The sequence below is a fragment of the Trachemys scripta genome, chromosome 2 (genome assembly GCF_013100865.1).
Source record: "Trachemys scripta elegans isolate TJP31775 chromosome 2, CAS_Tse_1.0, whole genome shotgun sequence".
NCBI classification, from domain to species: domain Eukaryota; kingdom Metazoa; phylum Chordata; order Testudines; family Emydidae; genus Trachemys; species Trachemys scripta.
Window position 1 is genome coordinate 252044686 of NC_048299.1, and position 19302 is coordinate 252063987.

The 19302-nt window shown below is 42.6% G+C and overlaps 1 protein-coding gene across 1 annotated transcript in view; it reads right to left on the minus strand.

Annotated features, from left to right (window-relative positions):
- Positions 1–19302, minus strand: part of NUDCD1 (NudC domain containing 1) — a 124151-nt gene that overhangs the window by 40032 nt on the left and 64817 nt on the right. Inside the window, exons 4-5 of the mRNA XM_034759585.1 lie at positions 13636–13819; positions 1407–1592 (exon numbers count right to left, since the gene is read on the minus strand). Coding sequence (XP_034615476.1) covers positions 1407–1592; positions 13636–13819 — 370 coding nt within the window. The remainder of the gene's footprint in view (positions 1–1406; positions 1593–13635; positions 13820–19302) is intronic.

The following is a 19302-nucleotide window of genomic DNA, read 5'->3' on the forward strand; positions in this document are numbered from 1 at the left end:
TAGTGGATCACAAGCAACATATGAGTCAACAGTGTAACACTGCAACAAAAAAAGCAAACATCATTCTGGGATGCATTAGCGGGACCGTTGTAAGCAAGACACGAGAAGTAATTCTTCCGATCTACTCCACGCTGATTAGGCCTCAACTGAAGTACTGTGTCTTGTTCTGGATGCCACATTTCAGGAAAGCTGTGGACAAACTGGAGAAAGTCCAGAGAAGAGCAACAAAAACGATTAACAGTCTAGAAAACATGACCTATGAGGGAATATTGAAAAAAATGAGTTTGTTTAGTCTGGAGAAGAGAAGAATAAGGGGGGAACTGATAACTGTTTTCAAGTACATAAAAGCTTGTTATAAGGAAGAGGGAGAAAAATTGTTCTCCTTAACCTCAGAGGATAGGCCAAGAAGCAATGGGCTTAAACTGCAGCAAGGGCAGTTTAGGTTGGACATTAGGAAAAACATCCTAACTGTCAAGGTAGTTAATCACTGGAATACATTGCCTAGGGAGGTTGTGGAATCTCCATCATTTGGATATTTTTAAGAGCAGGTTAGACAAACACCTGTCAGGATAGATAATACTTAGTCCTGCCATGAGTGCAGAGGCCTGGACTAGATGACTGATTGAGGTCCCTTCCAGGCCTACGATCCTACAAAAACAAAAAAACCCACACACCTTTCTAATAGAATTAGCCTGTGCATATTTCTGGCTTCTTTTAGCTACAGCTTTGTGGAAGGTTTGAAATACACATCAGTGAACCACAGCAAATGATTTTATGTGAAAATAATCCACCAACAGTGTTTTCCATAAAATAGCCCACCAATGATCCTGATTAGGATACATCCAATAGGCAAACCAATATGACTACCTGTAGAGAGAACAACATTTATTTTATTTTTTTTAAGAGAGGCCCTCTGTGCTAACTGGTACAATCACTCGGCATGTTGATGATGAAAACATTTGGAGGATTTTGTCTTCCTGCTGAGCTAGTGGTTGCCCTTCACACCACTGATCGGCGCATGATGAAGTTACAATTCAATGAATGTCCCCTTTCCACAGATACTTACAGCTCAATTACTATCTCTATTTCTACATGTTTAATACTCATTTTTCATGCAAAGACAATGAAAGCATGAATTTTGTGTGTCTTCTGCAGAGCAAAACTTCACTCATCTCTAGTTGCAAGGCATCTTCTACAATTAAGAAAGGCAAACACCATACACAAAGAGAAATTACATACATAAAATAATATAAATATCTAAATCTCTTTGTCCAGGAAGTAAACATTTACAATGAAATTTAAGACAGTGGAAAAAAAATATTGTAGTGATATATGGAAATTCATTAAATCATCTAGGATGGTTTCGTTACAGAAGTCTAGGAAAACATGACCAGAACAAATATTACCTTTCTTTTTATCTGCTATTTTCCCATCTTCCTTTTTTTCAAGCTGATTTTCCTCATCCTGCATAAATTTGAAGGGTTTGTAGGAGACAATCATTAGACCATCCCCATCTGGCTCTATAGCTGCATAATGAGGGACTGACTTTCCTTGGAGAACTCTGCGCTTGAAGATCTCATATCTTTGATTATCTGTAAAAGGAATACAAAAACAGAAAAGTAATATTTTCTAGGAGGAAAAAATTAAATTATAAATGTGACAAATGGATTGTACCTAAAAATAATATATAGCCACAGTCAATTCATAATATTGCAGCCCTGAAACAGCAGTTCATCTCTGTCCTCGATACCAGAGATCTGCTACACAAACCTATATCCAGCAGCCATAGGAGACTGAAATTAATCAGGATTGAAATTAAAGCCCTGTAATCAGGTACACTGTAGGTTTTCCCACCTATTTTTCTAGCCTCCCACATTAGCCACTATTGGAGACATGATAAATAAAGGACTAGATGGGCCATTAGTTTCTTCCAGTATGGTAATTATTTATCATTTGTACTTCTGTATCACCTAGAGTTCCAAGCAGGGATTAGAGCCCAAGTGTGCTAGGCACTGTACTACCACCACAAGAAAGACAATCCCTGCCCCATGCAATTTACAATCTTAACATATGATGAACCAGAAGGTGGGGATGAACAATGGAATGAGGGAGAACAAGTAACCGTGAGTCTAATTTGCTATAATGAGCAGTAATCACAGCATGCCCACTGCTTACTCATTCTTAATAATGCAGCATAATTCTTGTTTTCTCCACTACTGCATGGAATTCGGCCTTGCTATTGGAAAGTTCTGTTTTTTAGCTTTTAGAAATGGGCTTCTGCTTTCTTGTTTTTGTCAAATTTAAGGAAATTTTAATTTTTAATGGTGTTTGGTCATAAATTCAGTTGTCTTCCATGAGAAATACAGAGCAGAATACCATTTTCAATAATAATTTGCAGAAAATTATATATACTTGGCCAGGTATTTAACTGATAATGCCTTTTACAGATTCCACACAAATCCTGGTTAATGCTAACTGGCCCTTCTTAGTGCAAAATGCTTATCTTGTCCAGCATTTGTACAAAATGTACAGCTAGCAATCCATCCCATGCTGTGCTTCCAACAATATACATTGAGACAAACAGAAGCATAACATGCTTCCCTCTCTGCCTCAACATCTAAATTCACTCAGCTCAATCGTAACTAATCACTTTTGAACAACCATTGATGTCAGAGAAGCTAACTAAGTATTTTAGACTTTGTTCAAATTCTCTACAGATCATTTATTTCTATTTGTTTTCGATACTCCATATTTAACTTCTATTTCCTTTCATATTAGCCTACTTACAAGTACAATAGTTTATTACCTGACTAACTTAGAAGTCACTGGAAGTAGAGATGTGTTATACAAGGACACATTATTATTTCTCAAAATGTAGTGGTATGGTCTGTTTTTAAGAACAGCAAATACACCAATATGGGCAAATATTTCAGGTCTGCCAAATTTTGTATGCCAAGGCAGTGTTTCAATATAAAGGTTAGACAGATCTTTATACATATGAAAACTGTATTAGAATACATAATGACACACAAGCTAGATAAGTTCAGGCGTGGTCACTACTTGATTATAATGAACCTTTGGTCTGACCCACTATTGCTGTTCTTATGTCCAAGGAAAATTAAGATACTATTAAAGGAAATAACACCATACAATAGGTGGCACAATTCAGTAAGAGTCAGTATAGATATGTCTATATTGCAGTTTAAAAGCAAGTTCTCAGAGATGCTGTTACTATCCCTAAACTTGCAATAGTTGGTTTTAAGCCACATGACTCGATCTCTGTACTGATAGGTGGTACAGAGGATATCCCAAGCTTTTTTGAGATTTGTTTGTACACATGATCATTTCTTGCATTCTTAATGAATGCAATGTCTTGCTTGCCTTCCACTAAAGATTGATCAGAATTCATCTGTGTTCCTCATAGTTACAAACACCAGAGTTACAAACTCATTTGGAACCAGAAGTACGCAAATAGGCAGCAGCAGAGACCAAAAAAAAAAAAAAAAGGGCAAATACAGTACAGTACTGTGTTAAATGTAAACTACTAAAAAAAAGGAAAAAGATTAAAAATATTTGACAAGGTAAGGAAACTGTCTGTGCTTGTTTCATTTAAATTAAGCGGGTTAAAATCAGCATTTTTCTTCTGCATAGAAAAGTTTCAAAATTATATAAAGTACCATGTTCAGTTGTAAACTTCTGAAAGAACAAGTATAACATTTTGTTAAGAGTTACGAACATTTCAGACATTATGAACAATCTTCATTCCCAAGATGTGCTACTGTAATTAGTTAACTTTAAAAACTAGGAGATGAAAGCCTACGCTGTCACACAGGCTTAACCTGTAAAGCCATATGTAAAAAAACCCCAAAATGACTGAGAACTTAATAACTGGACTGTAACAGACCACGAATCCCAGTGATGATTGAACCTCATGATATTCTAAACAAAAAGAGTTCTCAGCCATGCTTGCAGCTGTTTTTATCACGTCACACTGACATAGGCTGGGTCTACACTAAGCTAGACAACCCAACTATATTATTAAGGGGTGTGAAAAATCCATATCCCCGAGTTATGTAACTAAGCTGACCTAATGCCTGGGGTAGACAGCCCTAGGTTGACGGAAGAATTCTTCCATTGACCTAAACTAGTACCTCTCGGGGAGGTAGATTACCTTCGCTGACAAGAGAACCTCGCCTACTGGCATAGGTAGTGCCATGGCGGTTCTAGCGTACCAAGGGTAGACAAAGCCTCAGATATTCTAGGCTTCAGAGTGCTGTTTGGGGTTATTGTGTATGCTGGGTGTGTTGATTTGTGTCTGGAGTAGATTGTGCCAGGAGATGTGTTGATTGGTGTGAGTGATAGTTGGGTGCTGACTATGGCAGTTAAGGTAAATAATCTAACATCAGTGCAGTCTCCCTCATACAGCTCATGAAATTGTTAGCTGTAGAGCAGGGGTTCTCAAACTTCATTGCATTCCGACCCCCTTCTGACAACAAAAATTACTACATAACCCCAGGAGGGGGGACACCGAAATCTCAGTCCGCCCGAGCTCTGCCGTCCTGCCAGAGTGGGGAGGGGGGGACAAAGCCAAAGCCTGCAGAGGTGGGACAAAGCCCAAGGGCTTCAGCCCCAGGCAGGAGACTTGTAACCTGAGCCCTGCCACTCAGTGGGGCTTGGGCTTTGGCCCCGGGTCCCAGCAAGTCTCACGCCAGCCTTGGCAACCCTATTAAAATGGGGTTGCGATTCAATTAGGGGTCCCAACCCACAGTTTGAGAACCACTGCTGTAGAGTAAGAGTGGGGATTGATGGAGTTAACTTTGACATCACAATGGTTAAAACTCTTGGCGTGGCCTAGGAACATGCCTTACTGTAGCTGTATACTACATGGGTGTAATTCATAAAGCCAAAATGGCTGAGAATTTAAAAATTATATAGTAATAGACTTTAAAATGCAGTGATGATTCAACCTGGTGATAACCTGAACAAAACAAAAAAAGCTCTCAACCATGCTTCCATCACATCACATTGATTCAAAGTACATTCTAGGCTTCTGAGTGACAATCCTAGAATTTTATTATATAGATTATAAAGCATGTATTGTGGTTATCTACTTAAACATGCTGTCATCTGGTTACCAAAAGATGTTTCAGAGGTCTAACAAAATATAAAAAAACCTATCAAGCAATTGGACCATAAACGAGTGATATTTACTAGTGTTAAAAACAAAAGCAAAAAACAAAAAAACCGCACACGCACACATAGTTCATTTGCACATAAGGCAGTCAGAGCTCTGACAAATTCTCTCTCTACTGGGATACATCTGATACACAGAGAAGCACTACAGACATATTTTGACTCAGATACATTAGATACCTGGAAACTAGTTAAAACAGAGAGTTCACAGTCTAAACTTGGCATTTCCTCACTTTTTGTTTTGGTTTCTATTAGGCTTCACATCCTCTGATTTATACAGATTTAATGATTATGAATCAACATTCCTTATGAAAGGATAGAAACACACTTTTTCCTCTAACGGGTAACAAATATAGAAATTTTCACACAAGAAAAAATTTACACACCAAACAGTAACTATGTCTAGACACTTCAGTGTGTGTGAGATCTAGATTTATATCTTAATTTCATCCAGTCTATCAAAGTAGTGATATGAATACATTTTCAAATGTGGACAACCCCAGATATGAGCAGTATAATTAATAAGAAAAAGAAAAGTTTCCTATGATATTTAAGGGAAAAGAAATATGTATACTGACAAAAATGTGATTAAATAGCAGTTGCTCCTGATTTAAAACCTTAAATAAAGTTTTGCCACTGATCAAGTTTTATACTTCCTTCTAAAAAGGACAGTACTATAATATTTGTTCTAGGTTTAGAGAATTTAATTGCTTACTATAAAAAGATTGGTTGAAAGATTATAATTTTTCTTATTAAATTTTGCTGCATGCTGAAGATTGTAATTTAGTTTTCAAATGATTAATCACACCTTTTTCCATCATTGAACTTTATAATTAGAATATATCAAAATTATTCTTAATGAAATGTTAAAGGAACAATGCTAAGCTAGTGCAATACACATTCAGGAACTGCAAAAATGTAAGAAAAACATAAGTGTGACAATGTTGCACAAGGAAAGTGTATGTAATATGGCCAAGTTAACGAACATCTACCTGTATTTCCTAATCTCTATGAAGCATGCATAATTCTTGAGTGCAACAACAGCACTCAAAGAAGTGCATAGTTAACAGAGCCAGTAGAGCAGTACAGAATTTATAAGCTCTGTACAGGTGCATCTGAACTCAGCCAGGAGCCAGTGGCGGATTAGTCACTGGGCCAACGGGGCCCATGCCCAGGAACCCTGGCCAACTGGGGGGCCCTGGAAAAGGGCTTTCCCGCACCCCGACCTGCTCCACCTGCCGGGAGCGGGGGAAGCCCCTGCGCCCCGACCCCTATCCCCAGCAGGAGGGCGGGATGGGAGGGGGAGGGAAAACTGCATGCAGAAGGAGTGGGGAGGGGCCCCCACTTTGCTCTGGCTCAGAACTCAACAAAAGCTTAATCCACCTCTGCTAGGAGCAGCTAGCAACCTGTTTCCCACCAGGACAAGGGGGATCAGTTATTGGTCTCAATTGTATTTACCCAGGATGTCAGGGGAACTAGAGATACCTGTGGATCACAGGTCAGCCAGGGAGTAGCTTGAGGATATAGCACATTGACCAAATTCCTAGTTTTCCCAGAATCTTAGAACATTAGATCACACATGTAAAAATAAAACATCCCAACTAGTGGAATTCAGGCAGAATGAAAAAGAGGCCAAGAGGGACGATCAGCAGGTGGGAACACCCAGATCAAAAGAAAAGGGTTGGACAAAGAACATGCATCATCTGAGCAGTGTGCACAAGGGCAGCATGTCTGTCCTGAAGGGCATACCTCACAACTAAATTAAGTTTTCTACTGCAGATGGTCTGCACACAGTTTTCAAGTGAGCATGACATTTTTCAACCAAAACCATCTCTGAAGGAGGACTTCCGAACTTTCACTCTTGAAATTTTTCATATTTTCATCCATATATTTCTGTGATACAGAATTTTCTTCAAAGGTGGCAATAAAAAGGAAGTATCATGATCCCCCATCTATCAAAAAATTACTTAAGGCTTTTGTATTGCCTCAATTCAACTTCACATGGATGTATTTATTTATTTTAATCTACAATTCAGGCATCCATCACTTTGAATTATAATTTTTTTTTAAAAGAGAAATACTGTTATTTCTTTACAATTTAAGTTTGCTTTTTGAAACTTCATAGTTATTTTTGTATTGATTGTAGTTAGAAATTGTTGCCAGTTTATCATTAATGTTCAAGGATGGGAAGGGTTTCCGGTAACCAGAGTCTTCAATCAACAGCATCACATTATACAGCAATGAAACAAATAACCCAAGATGCATTTTTCAGTGAGTTGCAAATTATCTACATCGGTCTCAATTTCAGCTACTTTATCACTCAAATTTATTCACCAAAGGAAACTTATCAAGATTTCCTTTTCCAGTGCAAGCTTTCCCTTATCAAAACCTTAAGATTTCACATAAATGTAATCTCTCTGTGCATTAAGGTGGCAGGGCAATCTGTCATTCTTGTAAACTTCAGATTCATAAAGGCGTGCAGAAATATTCACCAAACCAATGAGACATTCATTTAACATCCCAGGAGTTCAGAGTCCAAGCTGCTGCTGGGCTTTTCATTTTATAGAAAAATGAGGGAACAACAACTGGGCCATGGATTCCCACAGCTCAGAAGCACACAATGGTACTGAGCATTTTGACAGGTACTGGATTCATAAGTGTGTACAGTACAAACAATAAGAGCCATATCCCCATGAAGAATGCCTATTGATGGAATGAACTGAGTAAAGGCTACAGCCATAAGTGTGTAAACATTCAATTATTGAATGTAAACTTTCAATTATAAACCAGCTAGTGACATTGAACATTTTTCATTTAAATAATGTGATGACTAACATTAAAATTTCTTGTATCGGGTTCTTAAAATTAATGTGTGTAAAGCCCTTTGAAGACATAAGGCATTATACAAGTGCTAAGTTATTGAAGAAGTATATGTTGCCTAACTTCAAAGTCGAAAGGACTGATCACTACTTCTTGCTGTTTTGTCTTTTCATTGATAAAAACCTTGTTACACAGAAAATTAACAATTATACTTTGTGTTACTCAGCTACATTAAAGTAAATAATATAAATGGCTCTTTGAAAGAGAAGCAAAACCTATTTGAGAAATATAGTCCATGTATCATCTACAGCAGAGCTGGTCAACATTGTGGAAAATGGCTTTTTGTAAAAAAATAATTAATTTTAATACAGAAAAAATTCATTTGACAATGTTCTGGTTTTCTGACAAGACCAAACCAAAAAGGTTTGGTTTTTGGAAACTGATAAATTTTCTTCAAACTTCACCATAACATTTTCATGCATTTTTTATGAATAACTTGGAAAAAAAAAGAAAGAAAACATTTTCAGCAAAAAAATTGGATATTTTCAACTGCCTTTAATCTACAACCCTCTTGCAGAACCTTTTCTTCAAGGTTATCTACTCTGTAAACTTTAACTGAGGGTAAGAAGAGAGGCACAAATTATTTTATTATAACAACTATGTTATTTCCTGGTAAAATGAATTATTCCAATTCCATAAAGTATTATCTAAACAAAAATATTTTTCCATATATTTCTAGTGGTGTACATAAAGTTAGAGTAAGATTATCATTTTGGATTTCCATAGTTGACTTCAGTTCTAATATTTTGCTCTATTTACATACACCAAACTTATTAATGGAAAGAAAATCCATATATGAAAGCAGCATAGAATCCTGGGGTGAAGATCAGTGTTCCCTCTAAACCAAAGGTGGGCAAACTACGGCGACCTGTCAGACCTTTTAATCTGGCCCTCGAGCTCCAGCCGGGGAGCGGGGTCGGAAACTTGCCCCGCTCTGTTCGTGCCGTGGCTCCACGTGGCTCCCGGAAGCAGTGGCATGTCCCCCCTCTGGCTCCAGCTAGGGGGCTCCGCATGCTGCCCCCGTCTCAAGTGCCAGCTCCGCAGCTTCCACTGGCCGCTGGCGCTGCACCTCCATGTAGAAGCCAGAGGGGGGACATGCCGCTGCTTCCGAGAGATGCTTGAGGTAAGCACCTCCTGGAACCTGCACCCCTCCCCCCGCCCATGCGCCAACCCCCTTGCCCCAGCCCTGGATCCCCCTCCCTCCCTCCGAACCCCTGGGTCCCAGCCTGGACCACCCTCATGCATCCCAAACCCCTCATCCCCAGCCCCACCCAAGTCTCCGCACCTCCAGCCAGAGACCTCACTACCTCCCGCATCCCAACCCCCAATTTCATGAGCATTCATGGCCCACCATACAATTTCCATACCCAGATGTGGCCCTCAGGCCAAAAAGTTTGCCCACCCCTGCTCTAAACCATGCTCCTAAATTTCAGTTTCTTTGCATAGCTGTATGAATACTACTTACAAGATTATCAACTGCATTCTGAGGTCTCCCCTGCTAAGCTATCAGTGAAAGCTCTGGCCACAAGGTAGTGAGACAACTCAGTGGAGAGCTAGCACACACAGCACAGCATGTTGAGCTCCAAAATCACTGATTAACAGGATGAAGCTATTCTCCACACTCTTGTTCACATGCTGCAGCATGAAGTCGCCAAGGAACTTAATGGGCAGGGGCTAGAACTCAAAAGGTCTAGAGCGCCTCCTTCTCATGTTCTGAGTGCATGGATTAATTGAAAGTAGACACAGGGAGGATACAGAAAATAAACTGGGTGTGAGGACAGCAGGTGCCAGAAGGGAAGGGAAGAGATTCGACAGACGGGAAACAGATTAAGGAAAATATGAAGCAGCATTATTAACACTAATGCTACTCTTGGTCACCTCAGCACAAATTTAGTAATATGATGCTAATCACCATGCAAAAAATAAAAAAATAAAATAAATAAAATCATATGCACAAGTACTATCCAGAAGTCACCCTTTGTGGAAGAGCAAGCAAGGCCCCCTTTACCACTTATTCTGTACACTACGCAGAATCTAATTTAGGAAACGTGGACACACAGGTTCCCTCCACAATTGGGCTCCATAATAGCCCCAAACAGGTTGATGTTAAGGGTACTGAGGTTAAGGGTATATAGGCTACAAACCTACACCTAGGGGGAGTCCCATATTAAACAGGGGCATATGGAAAGACACTGTTGGCGATCTCCCCAACAGCTGTATGGTGGATTATTCACCCCAATCCCTGCACAAAGCCAGTTACTTTGGTTGTGCGTGAGAAGGTATGAATTTCACACACAGTGAATCTGTAACTTCATTAAAGTCCATCTGCGTTTCAATTTAGGGCTTGGCTACACTTGCGAGTTACAGCGCAATAAAGGAGCCCCGGGCACACTAGCTCACTACCCGTTCACATTGGCAAGGCACGTAGAGTGCTCTGACTCCACGGCTGGAGCGCTCCTAGTACTCCACCTCGGTGAGTAGAATAACTTTTGATGCGCCCCCGTTGGAGCGCCCCAGCATCAGTGTGAACGAAGTGTTGCATTACTGCGCTCTGATCAGCGTCCAGAAACATCCCATGATCCCATAATTAAGTCAAGTGGCCACTCTTGTCATTGTTTTGGATGTGCCCTTTGACAGCCGGCATGCTTATCTGCTGCTAGACAAAGCAACCATTACTGTGGAATGCTGTGTGAGAGAGAGAGGCGGGGGAGAGAGGGAACTTCTGAACTTACAAGATAGCATGCTGACATGCTCTCAGCCCCTCTCTCCCCCCACATACACACAACACACTCCCTGTCACACTCCACACACCTTTGAAAAGCATGTTCCAGCCACTTGCATGCTAGGATAGCTACCACAATGCACTACTCTCTGTGGCCGTTGCAAAAGCTGCTAATGTGGCCACGCCAGTGCGCTGTCAGCTGTCAGTGTGGACAGACTACAGCGCTTTCCCTACTGCGCTCTACAAAGGCTGGTTTAACTCAAACCGCTCTAAATCTGCAAGTGTAGCCATGCCCTTAGTCCATGGCCTTGCATTAGAAGATTAGGAGAGGGTTGTGTGGACATATCTTGTTGCATCAAGATGCAGACTGTCTACACATTAGTTCTTTAAAATGACCATGGAGAAAACTGAAGACTCTCAACCTTTAATAAAGAATATAGTACAAAAGCTTCTAAAGCTCAGTACAATAGAATTGGCTCCTTCTGCTTACACAGATTGCCTTAAAGCAGATATGCCATCTTAAATGTCAATGCTGGTAGGTAACGTGGTACGGTAACACTGCACTTTCCTGTTAACACTGGTGGAGTTTTCAGCATAGTGGAAAAACTTTTTTTATGAGTAGATGATTTCTTATACTCTCACTAAATGTAAACCAGGATGAGCACAGAGTTATGCTCAGTTAGTCACACAGATGGGACTACAAGGGATATATACACAAGTATGCATTACTCTCTTTATTCCTTAAAGCTGTACTTTAAAATAAACAGGAAAGAGAGGGGGCAAGGAAGATCTTTACCCCCCCAAAAAAGTACAAAGAAAAACAAGCCAATACAAAGAAATTTAAAAGTCATTTAACTAGAACATATGGAATGAATAAATCTTTACACTTCTGTATCAACTTATCAGAGGACCTCAAAGCATTTTTGTAAAAATTAGAAACAAAAATTGAAGTTAAACTAGAAATAAAGATAGTACAAGGAAGAGGAAACAAAACCAAAAGTATAATCAACTGAAACAGATAAACAATGCAACATTAGAGCTAAATTCAGCAGAAAATAATAGCAGGCTTTCTTTATCAGCCCTAAATCCTAGCTCTGAAGTAGGCCTATCTAGCCAAAAGAAATTTCAGCATAAGAAGCAACAACAACAAAAAAAAAGTCAACACCCCAAATACAGGTTATACTCATCCAGGAGGAGGGGAGGTCATAATAGTCATTTCCTTAATCTCATGTTCCAAATTGCAGATTCTCAACTCCTTTTAAAATCCCCACCTCCCACTGCTATGACGCAAACAGGATTGAATGTAGATCTTGGCTGGAATAATCCTCCCACAGTGCCCAGCTGAGATTTACTGGAGAGGTGAATCATCTAAGATACTTCTTTATAAATTCAAAAAGCTCCTCTCCTGCAACCACTGAATTGCTGCATGGATTCATCCTAATCTTTAGAGTGCTTCAGCTAGTGGTAAGGAAGGAGGAGATGGAAAATCCTCCTCAACAATACCCAGACTTTTTTTTTATTATTATTACATCTTCAGGCCATTTACTTCACTCTTAACTGACAAGTCATCTAGAAAAGAGTCTGCTCCAATATTAAAACATTTAGAGACCTCATAAGCATGTTCAATGGAGTCTAATTCCCTGAGAACTAGGATACTATATATGGTAACAGAGCTGAGCAGAATCAACTAGTCCAGTCTTGTTAACTCATATCTTCTGCATCCAAGAGGTCTAAAGTCTATTATGGACCCGAAGGCACTGAGATGCTATTTAGGCTGCAATGGCCTTAGATATTTGATCTGGGAGAAAAGGGAGGGGGGGGGGAAAGAGAGAAAAGAGAGGAGAAAGAAGAGTTAACTTGTTAAGACAGGGGGGGAGGGGGCGGAGAGGGGCGGCGGCGGAGAACCAAGATGACAGAAAAAAGTAAATTAGCTGCTCTATCCTTTAGTTATAAGCCAGGATTAATTAAATGCGTAAAACTTCAAAAATGCACTCTCCCCCTACCCCTAATCAGTTACTGGTCGTCTTGTATTCTGAAACATGGGGTCTTAGAGTCCTTATAAAAGTTACCCTATTTAATGCAACTATAGATGTTTATATTAACTCATTCATCTAGCTATCTTGCCATATATATCTATACTTATATACTTTGTTGGATTTTACTAAACGCTTGGCTAAATTTGCTGGCTTTTACTAAACTCAATGAGTTCCACAGTTTAATCACTGTATACAAAAATCACTGTCAGATTAATTAAATGTCTCCTTGTTCTTTTTATTATAGAAAAGATTAAAGAGCATTCAATATTCTGTCTATATACCATTGATTTGTATACCTATACTATGTCCTATTATATTCATTTTCTAATCCTAATTTGTAAATCCCTTTACCATTCAAGTTCCAAGCCTCTTAACCAGAGGCTGAAAATAGTACCTAATTGTTCAGTGGTCTGGAGCTTGGAACAATGGTTTGCTAAGACTAAGGTGAGAAGACCTAACTCATTTTTATTTGGGACCACTCTGGGAGTCTGCATTTTACATCTCCACATGTGAAGTGCTACTGCACTAACCTGTTCTTCTAGTCACCCACATCATATGAGCATTTGTATTGTTTAGCCGTTAATTGGCCTCAGAGATATTTAGCAATTATAGGTTCACATTCCCCACTCCCAACTCAAATTGGAAAAAAAAAATCAAGATAGAAAATTGAGTTAAAGTTTTGAAAAACGTAATTAAAATAACTAGAATTGTGAAATGACTAACCATATAAAATATTTTTTTTTAAAATAGTGAGGTTTCAGCTTTTCAAAATATCTGCCAAGAATATAAACATAAAATACTCACCCTCTTGGTCTACTTCTGTGATTGTAACCCATTCCAAGGACACATGGAAGCCACTTCCTTTTGCATCCAGTTCATCTTTTTCTACTCGAAGCAGAAGCCCAGCTACTGAATGCACATCTGACTTTACAAAGGAAACACTGTGGGCTATAACAAAGGGACTCCCAAGTTCTTCATTAAACATAATCTGTAAATCAGAAAGAAGAAGAAGAAAAAAAAAAAAGAAAGAGGTTGGAGGGGGAAGGGAGGAGTCCATTGTAGCTACTTTGCTATCCACTAGAAAAGGAATGAGAAAGTTGACTGAAGCTACCCCAAGGATTTCACTGCCAACACAGATCAGTCAGTGGCTTCCGCCTCTGGTTTGTTCGTCCTGCCTCCTTTGCCCAGATAGTTTTGACATTCTTTTTATTATTAATTTGTATATTAAAGTAGCAGCTAAAAGGGCCATTATGCTAGGTACTATGCAAATCCAGTAAGATAGTGGATATATGATTTGATGATTTTGATAATAAATCAATCAATTTTGGAAAACAAAATCCGACTTTTAAAATAAGCTTCTTTGGTTAACGAGTTGTTTATCATTAAATTCTGAAGGGTTCCTTTACTAGACAACTGTAGAAAATGGTGTATAATAAATGCCTATTATTAAATGGAGGAAGAGGAGGAAATTAATCATTTTAAAACTGCTGAGATGAGGGAGCACCTTATTAAAATCTGTGAGTGGACTTTGGGGCAGCCCAATCTGCTCCTGCATTTTGCTGAAAGCTGATCAGAACTGTCTGATCTAGTTTAAATCTTGAATGATACATTCATCTGGTAACCACTGTATTAGAATGTGGGATTGTTGCACAAAAAAAGTCCAATAGTTTGAGGCCTTGTCTACACTACGAGAGTAGTTCGATTTTACTTAAATCGAATATTTGGAATCGATATTGCAAAGTCGAACGTGTGTGTCCACACTAAGGACAGTAATTCGACTTTGTGAGTCCACACTAACGGGGAAAGCGTCGACATTGGAAGCGGTGCACTGTGGGCAGCTATCCCACAGTTCCCGCAGTCCCCGCTGCCCATTGGAATTCTGGGTCGAGCCTGCAATGCCTTCTGGGTAAAAAAATGTGTCGAGGGTGCTTTTGGGTAACTGTCGTCATCCATCCATCACTCACTCCCGCCCTCCCTCCCTCCCTGAAAGCGCCGGCGGGAAATCATTTCGCGCACTTTTCAAGTCATTGACAGCGCGGACGCCACAGCACTGTGAGCATGGAGCCCGCTGCAACCATCGCTGCAGTTGTGGCCGCTCTCAACGCCTCGCAGCTTATCATACAGGTTGCCCTGAGGCAGATGCAGAAAAGTCAGGCGAGGAGGCTACGTCAACGCGGTGATGGCCTGAAGTCTGAGAGTAGCACAGACCTCTCAGAAAGCAGGGGACCCAGCGCCGAGGACATCACGGTGGCAATGGGTCATGTTGATGCCGTGGAACGGCGATTCTGGGCCCGGGAAACAAGCACTGAGTGGTGGGACCGCATAGTGCTGCAGGTCTGGGATGAATCACAGTGGCTGCGAAACTTCCGCATGCGGAAGGGAACTTTCCTTGAACTTTGTGAGTTGCTGTCCCCTGCCCTGAAGCGCAATGACACCCGGATGCGACCAGCCCTGACTGTCCAGAAGCGAGTGGCCATAGCCCTCTGGAAGCTTGCAACGCCTGACTGCTACCGGTCAGTCGCGAGCCAGTTTGGGGTGGGCAAATCTACCGTGGGGGTTGTTGTGATGCAAGTAGCCAAGGCAATCGTTGATGTACTGCTGCCAAAGGTAGTGACCCTGGGAAACTTGGAGGCGATCATAGATGGCTTCGCAGCGATGGGATTCCCAAACTGCGGTGGGGCCATAGATGGAACTCACATCCCTATCCTGGCACCGGACCACCAGGCCAGCCAGTACATTAACAGAAAGGGCTACTTTTCCATGGTGCTGCAAGCACTGGTGGACCACAGGGGACGTTTTACCAACATCTACGTGGGATGGCCGGGCAAGGTTCATGACGCTCGTGTTTTCAGGAACTCTGGTCTGTTTAGACGGCTGCAGCAAGGTATTTACTTCCCGGACCACAAAATAACTGTTGGGGATGTGGAGATGCCTATAGTCATCCTCGGGGACCCAGCCTACCCGCTAATGCCCTGGCTCATGAAGCCCTATACAGGTGCCCTGGACACTGAAAAAGAACTCTTCAACTACCGGCTGAGCAAGTGCAGAATGGTGGTGGAGTGTGCTTTTGGACGTCTCAAGGGGAGATGGAGAAGCTTGCTGACTCGCTGTGATCTCAGCGAAACCAATATCCCCATTGTTATAGCAGCTTGCTGTGTGCTCCACAATCTCTGTGAGAGCAAGGGGGAGACCTTTATGGCGGGGTGGGAGGTTGAGGAAATTAGCCTGGCTGCTGATTACTCACAGCCAGACAGCCGGGCGATTAGAAGAGACCAGCGGGAAGCGCTGTGCATCCGGGAGGCTTTGAAAGCAAAGTTCCTGAGTGAGCAGGGTAACCTGTGACTTTCTAATTTTGTGTACAGAGAAGCCTTCACCCCACTTCCAACACACGTTTCAAAATAAAAATAGTTCAACTTTGTTAAAGCACACCGTTTTCTTTAATACTGTTTTCGCGGGAATTTTTAAAAACTGGGACGCAGACTGTGGTGCGGAGCGGGTGTAGTGTAGTCGCGCGAATGCAGCTTCTAAACTCAAGGACTGACAGGCTCCGCTGCGGTGGGATGGTTCTTTCAACGGAGCCTGTCACCCCTCCTGATAGGGACTGTGTGTATGGGGGGTCTATGTGACTTTGTGGCAGGGGGGGGACGGTTACAGATCCCCTGCTGTGTGGCTCTGTGATCCTGCCTAAGGACCGCCGCTTAAGATCTCTAACTGCCCTCCCCTGCCACAAAGTCACAGAGCAACCCACCCCCCACCACATAACATGAAAAGAACCTCCCAGACTAACCAGGGTAAGTAGTCACTGCATCACTGCACTATGTATGTGCCTTGCTGCTGTGCCTGCCCCCGACTATGTACCCTGCCAAAGGTGACTGTCCTGTCCAATTACCAACCCCCTTTCCCCCCCTCCTCCAAAAGAACATGATGGAAACAGTAGTTAACAGAAACATATTTTTTATTATCAACTACACATGGGACTGGGAAGTGAAACTTGGACGGGGGCTTGTGTCAGGCGGGAAGGAAAGTACTTGTCAAACTTTGGGGAATGAGAGCCTTCTGCTGCTCGAGCTCTCTGCAGGGGTGGAGTGAGAGTTAGCAGGGACTCTGCCGCCTCTCCTTCTGTGCACTTTGGGTGAAGGGAGTATGGGACTTGGTGGCGGGGGAGGGCGGTTAGAGATGGACTGCAGCGGGGCTCTGTCCTCCTGCCTCCGTTCCTGCAGAACATCCACAAGGCGCCGGAGCGTGTCCGTTTGCTCCCTCAGTAGTCCAAGCAGGGTTTGAGTCGCCTGCTGGTCTTCCTGACGCCACATCTCCTCCCGATCCATGTTTGCTTGGTGCATTCGGGTCAAGTTTTCCCGCCACTGGGTCTGCTGTGCTGCCTGGGCTCGGGAGCAGGCTATAAGCTCTGAGAACATGTCCTCCCGTGTCCTCTTCTTCTTATGCCTAATCCTCCCTAGCCTCTGGGAGTGTGATGACAGGCTAGGTTGTGAGACAGTCGCAGATGGGGCTGTGGGAATGGGAAAAAGGGAGTGAATTCCTCAGAAAGCTAAATGTACTTGTGAACAAAGAACATAGTCTTTCTCTGTGAACAGGACCATGCACAGCACCTATCACATGCGCACTCAGCACAAGGTCGAATTCTCGGCCTTCGCATTCAGTGTCTGGGGTTTTGCAGAGCACTTTCGAGAACCCTGTCAGGACAACGGAATTGCTCTTGCACGCAGACATGGTAAGCCGTAGATTCGTGGCAGCTTAAAACTTTAATATTAGCAATGGCCTCATTTCACATTGAAATCAATGTCGGTCCCTGCTGCCAGCAATCCGGCAAGCAGGAAGTCTGCTCCTGTCCCACACCCTCGCGGCTGTCCCCGGGAACGATCCCTTTCGGCTGACCCTCTCCCGCCTCCACCGCGTGGCTGCAAACCAGCGGTTACAGTTCTGTAAAGGAACGGTAAAGCAGTCCCAACACTAACATTCCCCTACCTCATTCAAAGCAGGTCGTCATGAGCGACATCACCCTCATGAGGATCTCTGAGAGCGACAGACAGAGAATGCTCCGGGAAAGCCTTCAAAGACCAGGGCCGTATGCCGCCATGCTGTGCCAAGCAATGATTCCGGAGTACTTGCTAGTCTCGTGGCGCGGCAACGTGTCCTACAACGGAGGACCCAATAAGGCCGCTCTCCCCAAGAACCTAATGCAGCGGATTTCAAATTACCTGCAGGAGAGCTTCCTTGAGATGTCCCCGGAGGATTTCTGCTCCATCCCCGGACATATAGACCGCATCTTACTGTAGCTGCAGTAGCAGGGACTAAACAGTAGAGCGGCTTGGGCAGGACAATCATGCAAAACCGGACATTGCTAGATTTTTTTCAAATAGTTGCACTGCCCATGACTGAACCGTTAAGTTAATCAAACTAATCATGAGAAACCCATTTTTAAAATTGTTAATAATCATGTTCTGTTACAAATAAATGTTTAGATGTTTACAACACTTACTGGATGATCCTTCACCAGATTCTGTGTCCGGGGTAACGGCTGGGGAGGGTTGGTAGGGGATCTCTGTAAGGGTGATGAAGAGATCCTGGCTGTCGGGGAAATCAGCGTTGTGAGCGCTGTCGACTGCCTCGTCCTCCTCATCTCCTTCCTCATCTTCCCCGTCCGCTAACATGTCCGAGGATCCGGCCGTGGACACTATCCCATCCTCAGAGTCCACAGTCAGTGGTGGGGTAGTGGTGGCGGCCGCACCGAGGATGGAATGCAGTGCCTCGTAGAAACGGGATGTCTGGGGATGGGATCCGGAGCGTCCGTTTGCCTCTTTGGTCTTCTGGTAGCCTTGCCTCAGCTCCTTGATTTTCACGCGGCACTGCGTTACATCCCGGCTGTATCCTCTCTCTGCCATGTCTTTAGAGATCTTCTCATAGATCTTTGCATTCCGTCTTTTGGATCGCAGCTCGGAAAGCACGGACTCATCGCCCCACACAGCGATGAGATCCAAGACTTCCCGATCAGTCCATGCTGGGGCCCTCTTTCTATTCTGAGATTGCACTGCCATCAGTGCTGGAGAGCTCTGCATCGTTGCCAGTGCTGCTGAGCTCGCCACGATGTCCAGACAGGAAATGAGATTCAAACTGGCCAGACAGGAAAAGGAATTCAAATTCAAATTTTCCCGGGGCTTTTCCTGTGTGGCAGTTCAGAACATCCGAGCTCTTACTGCTGTCCAGAGCGTCAACAGAGTGGTGCACTGTGGGATAGCTCCTGGAGCTATTAGCGTCGATTTCCATCCACACCTAGCCTAATTCGACATGGCCATGTCGAATTTAGTGCTACTCCCCTCGTCGGGGAGGAGTACAGAAGTCGAATTAAAGAGACCTCTATGTCGAACTAAATACCTTCGCGGTGTGGACGGGTGCAGGGTTAATTCGATGTAACGGCGCTAACTTCGACATAAACGCCTAGTGTAGACCAGGCCT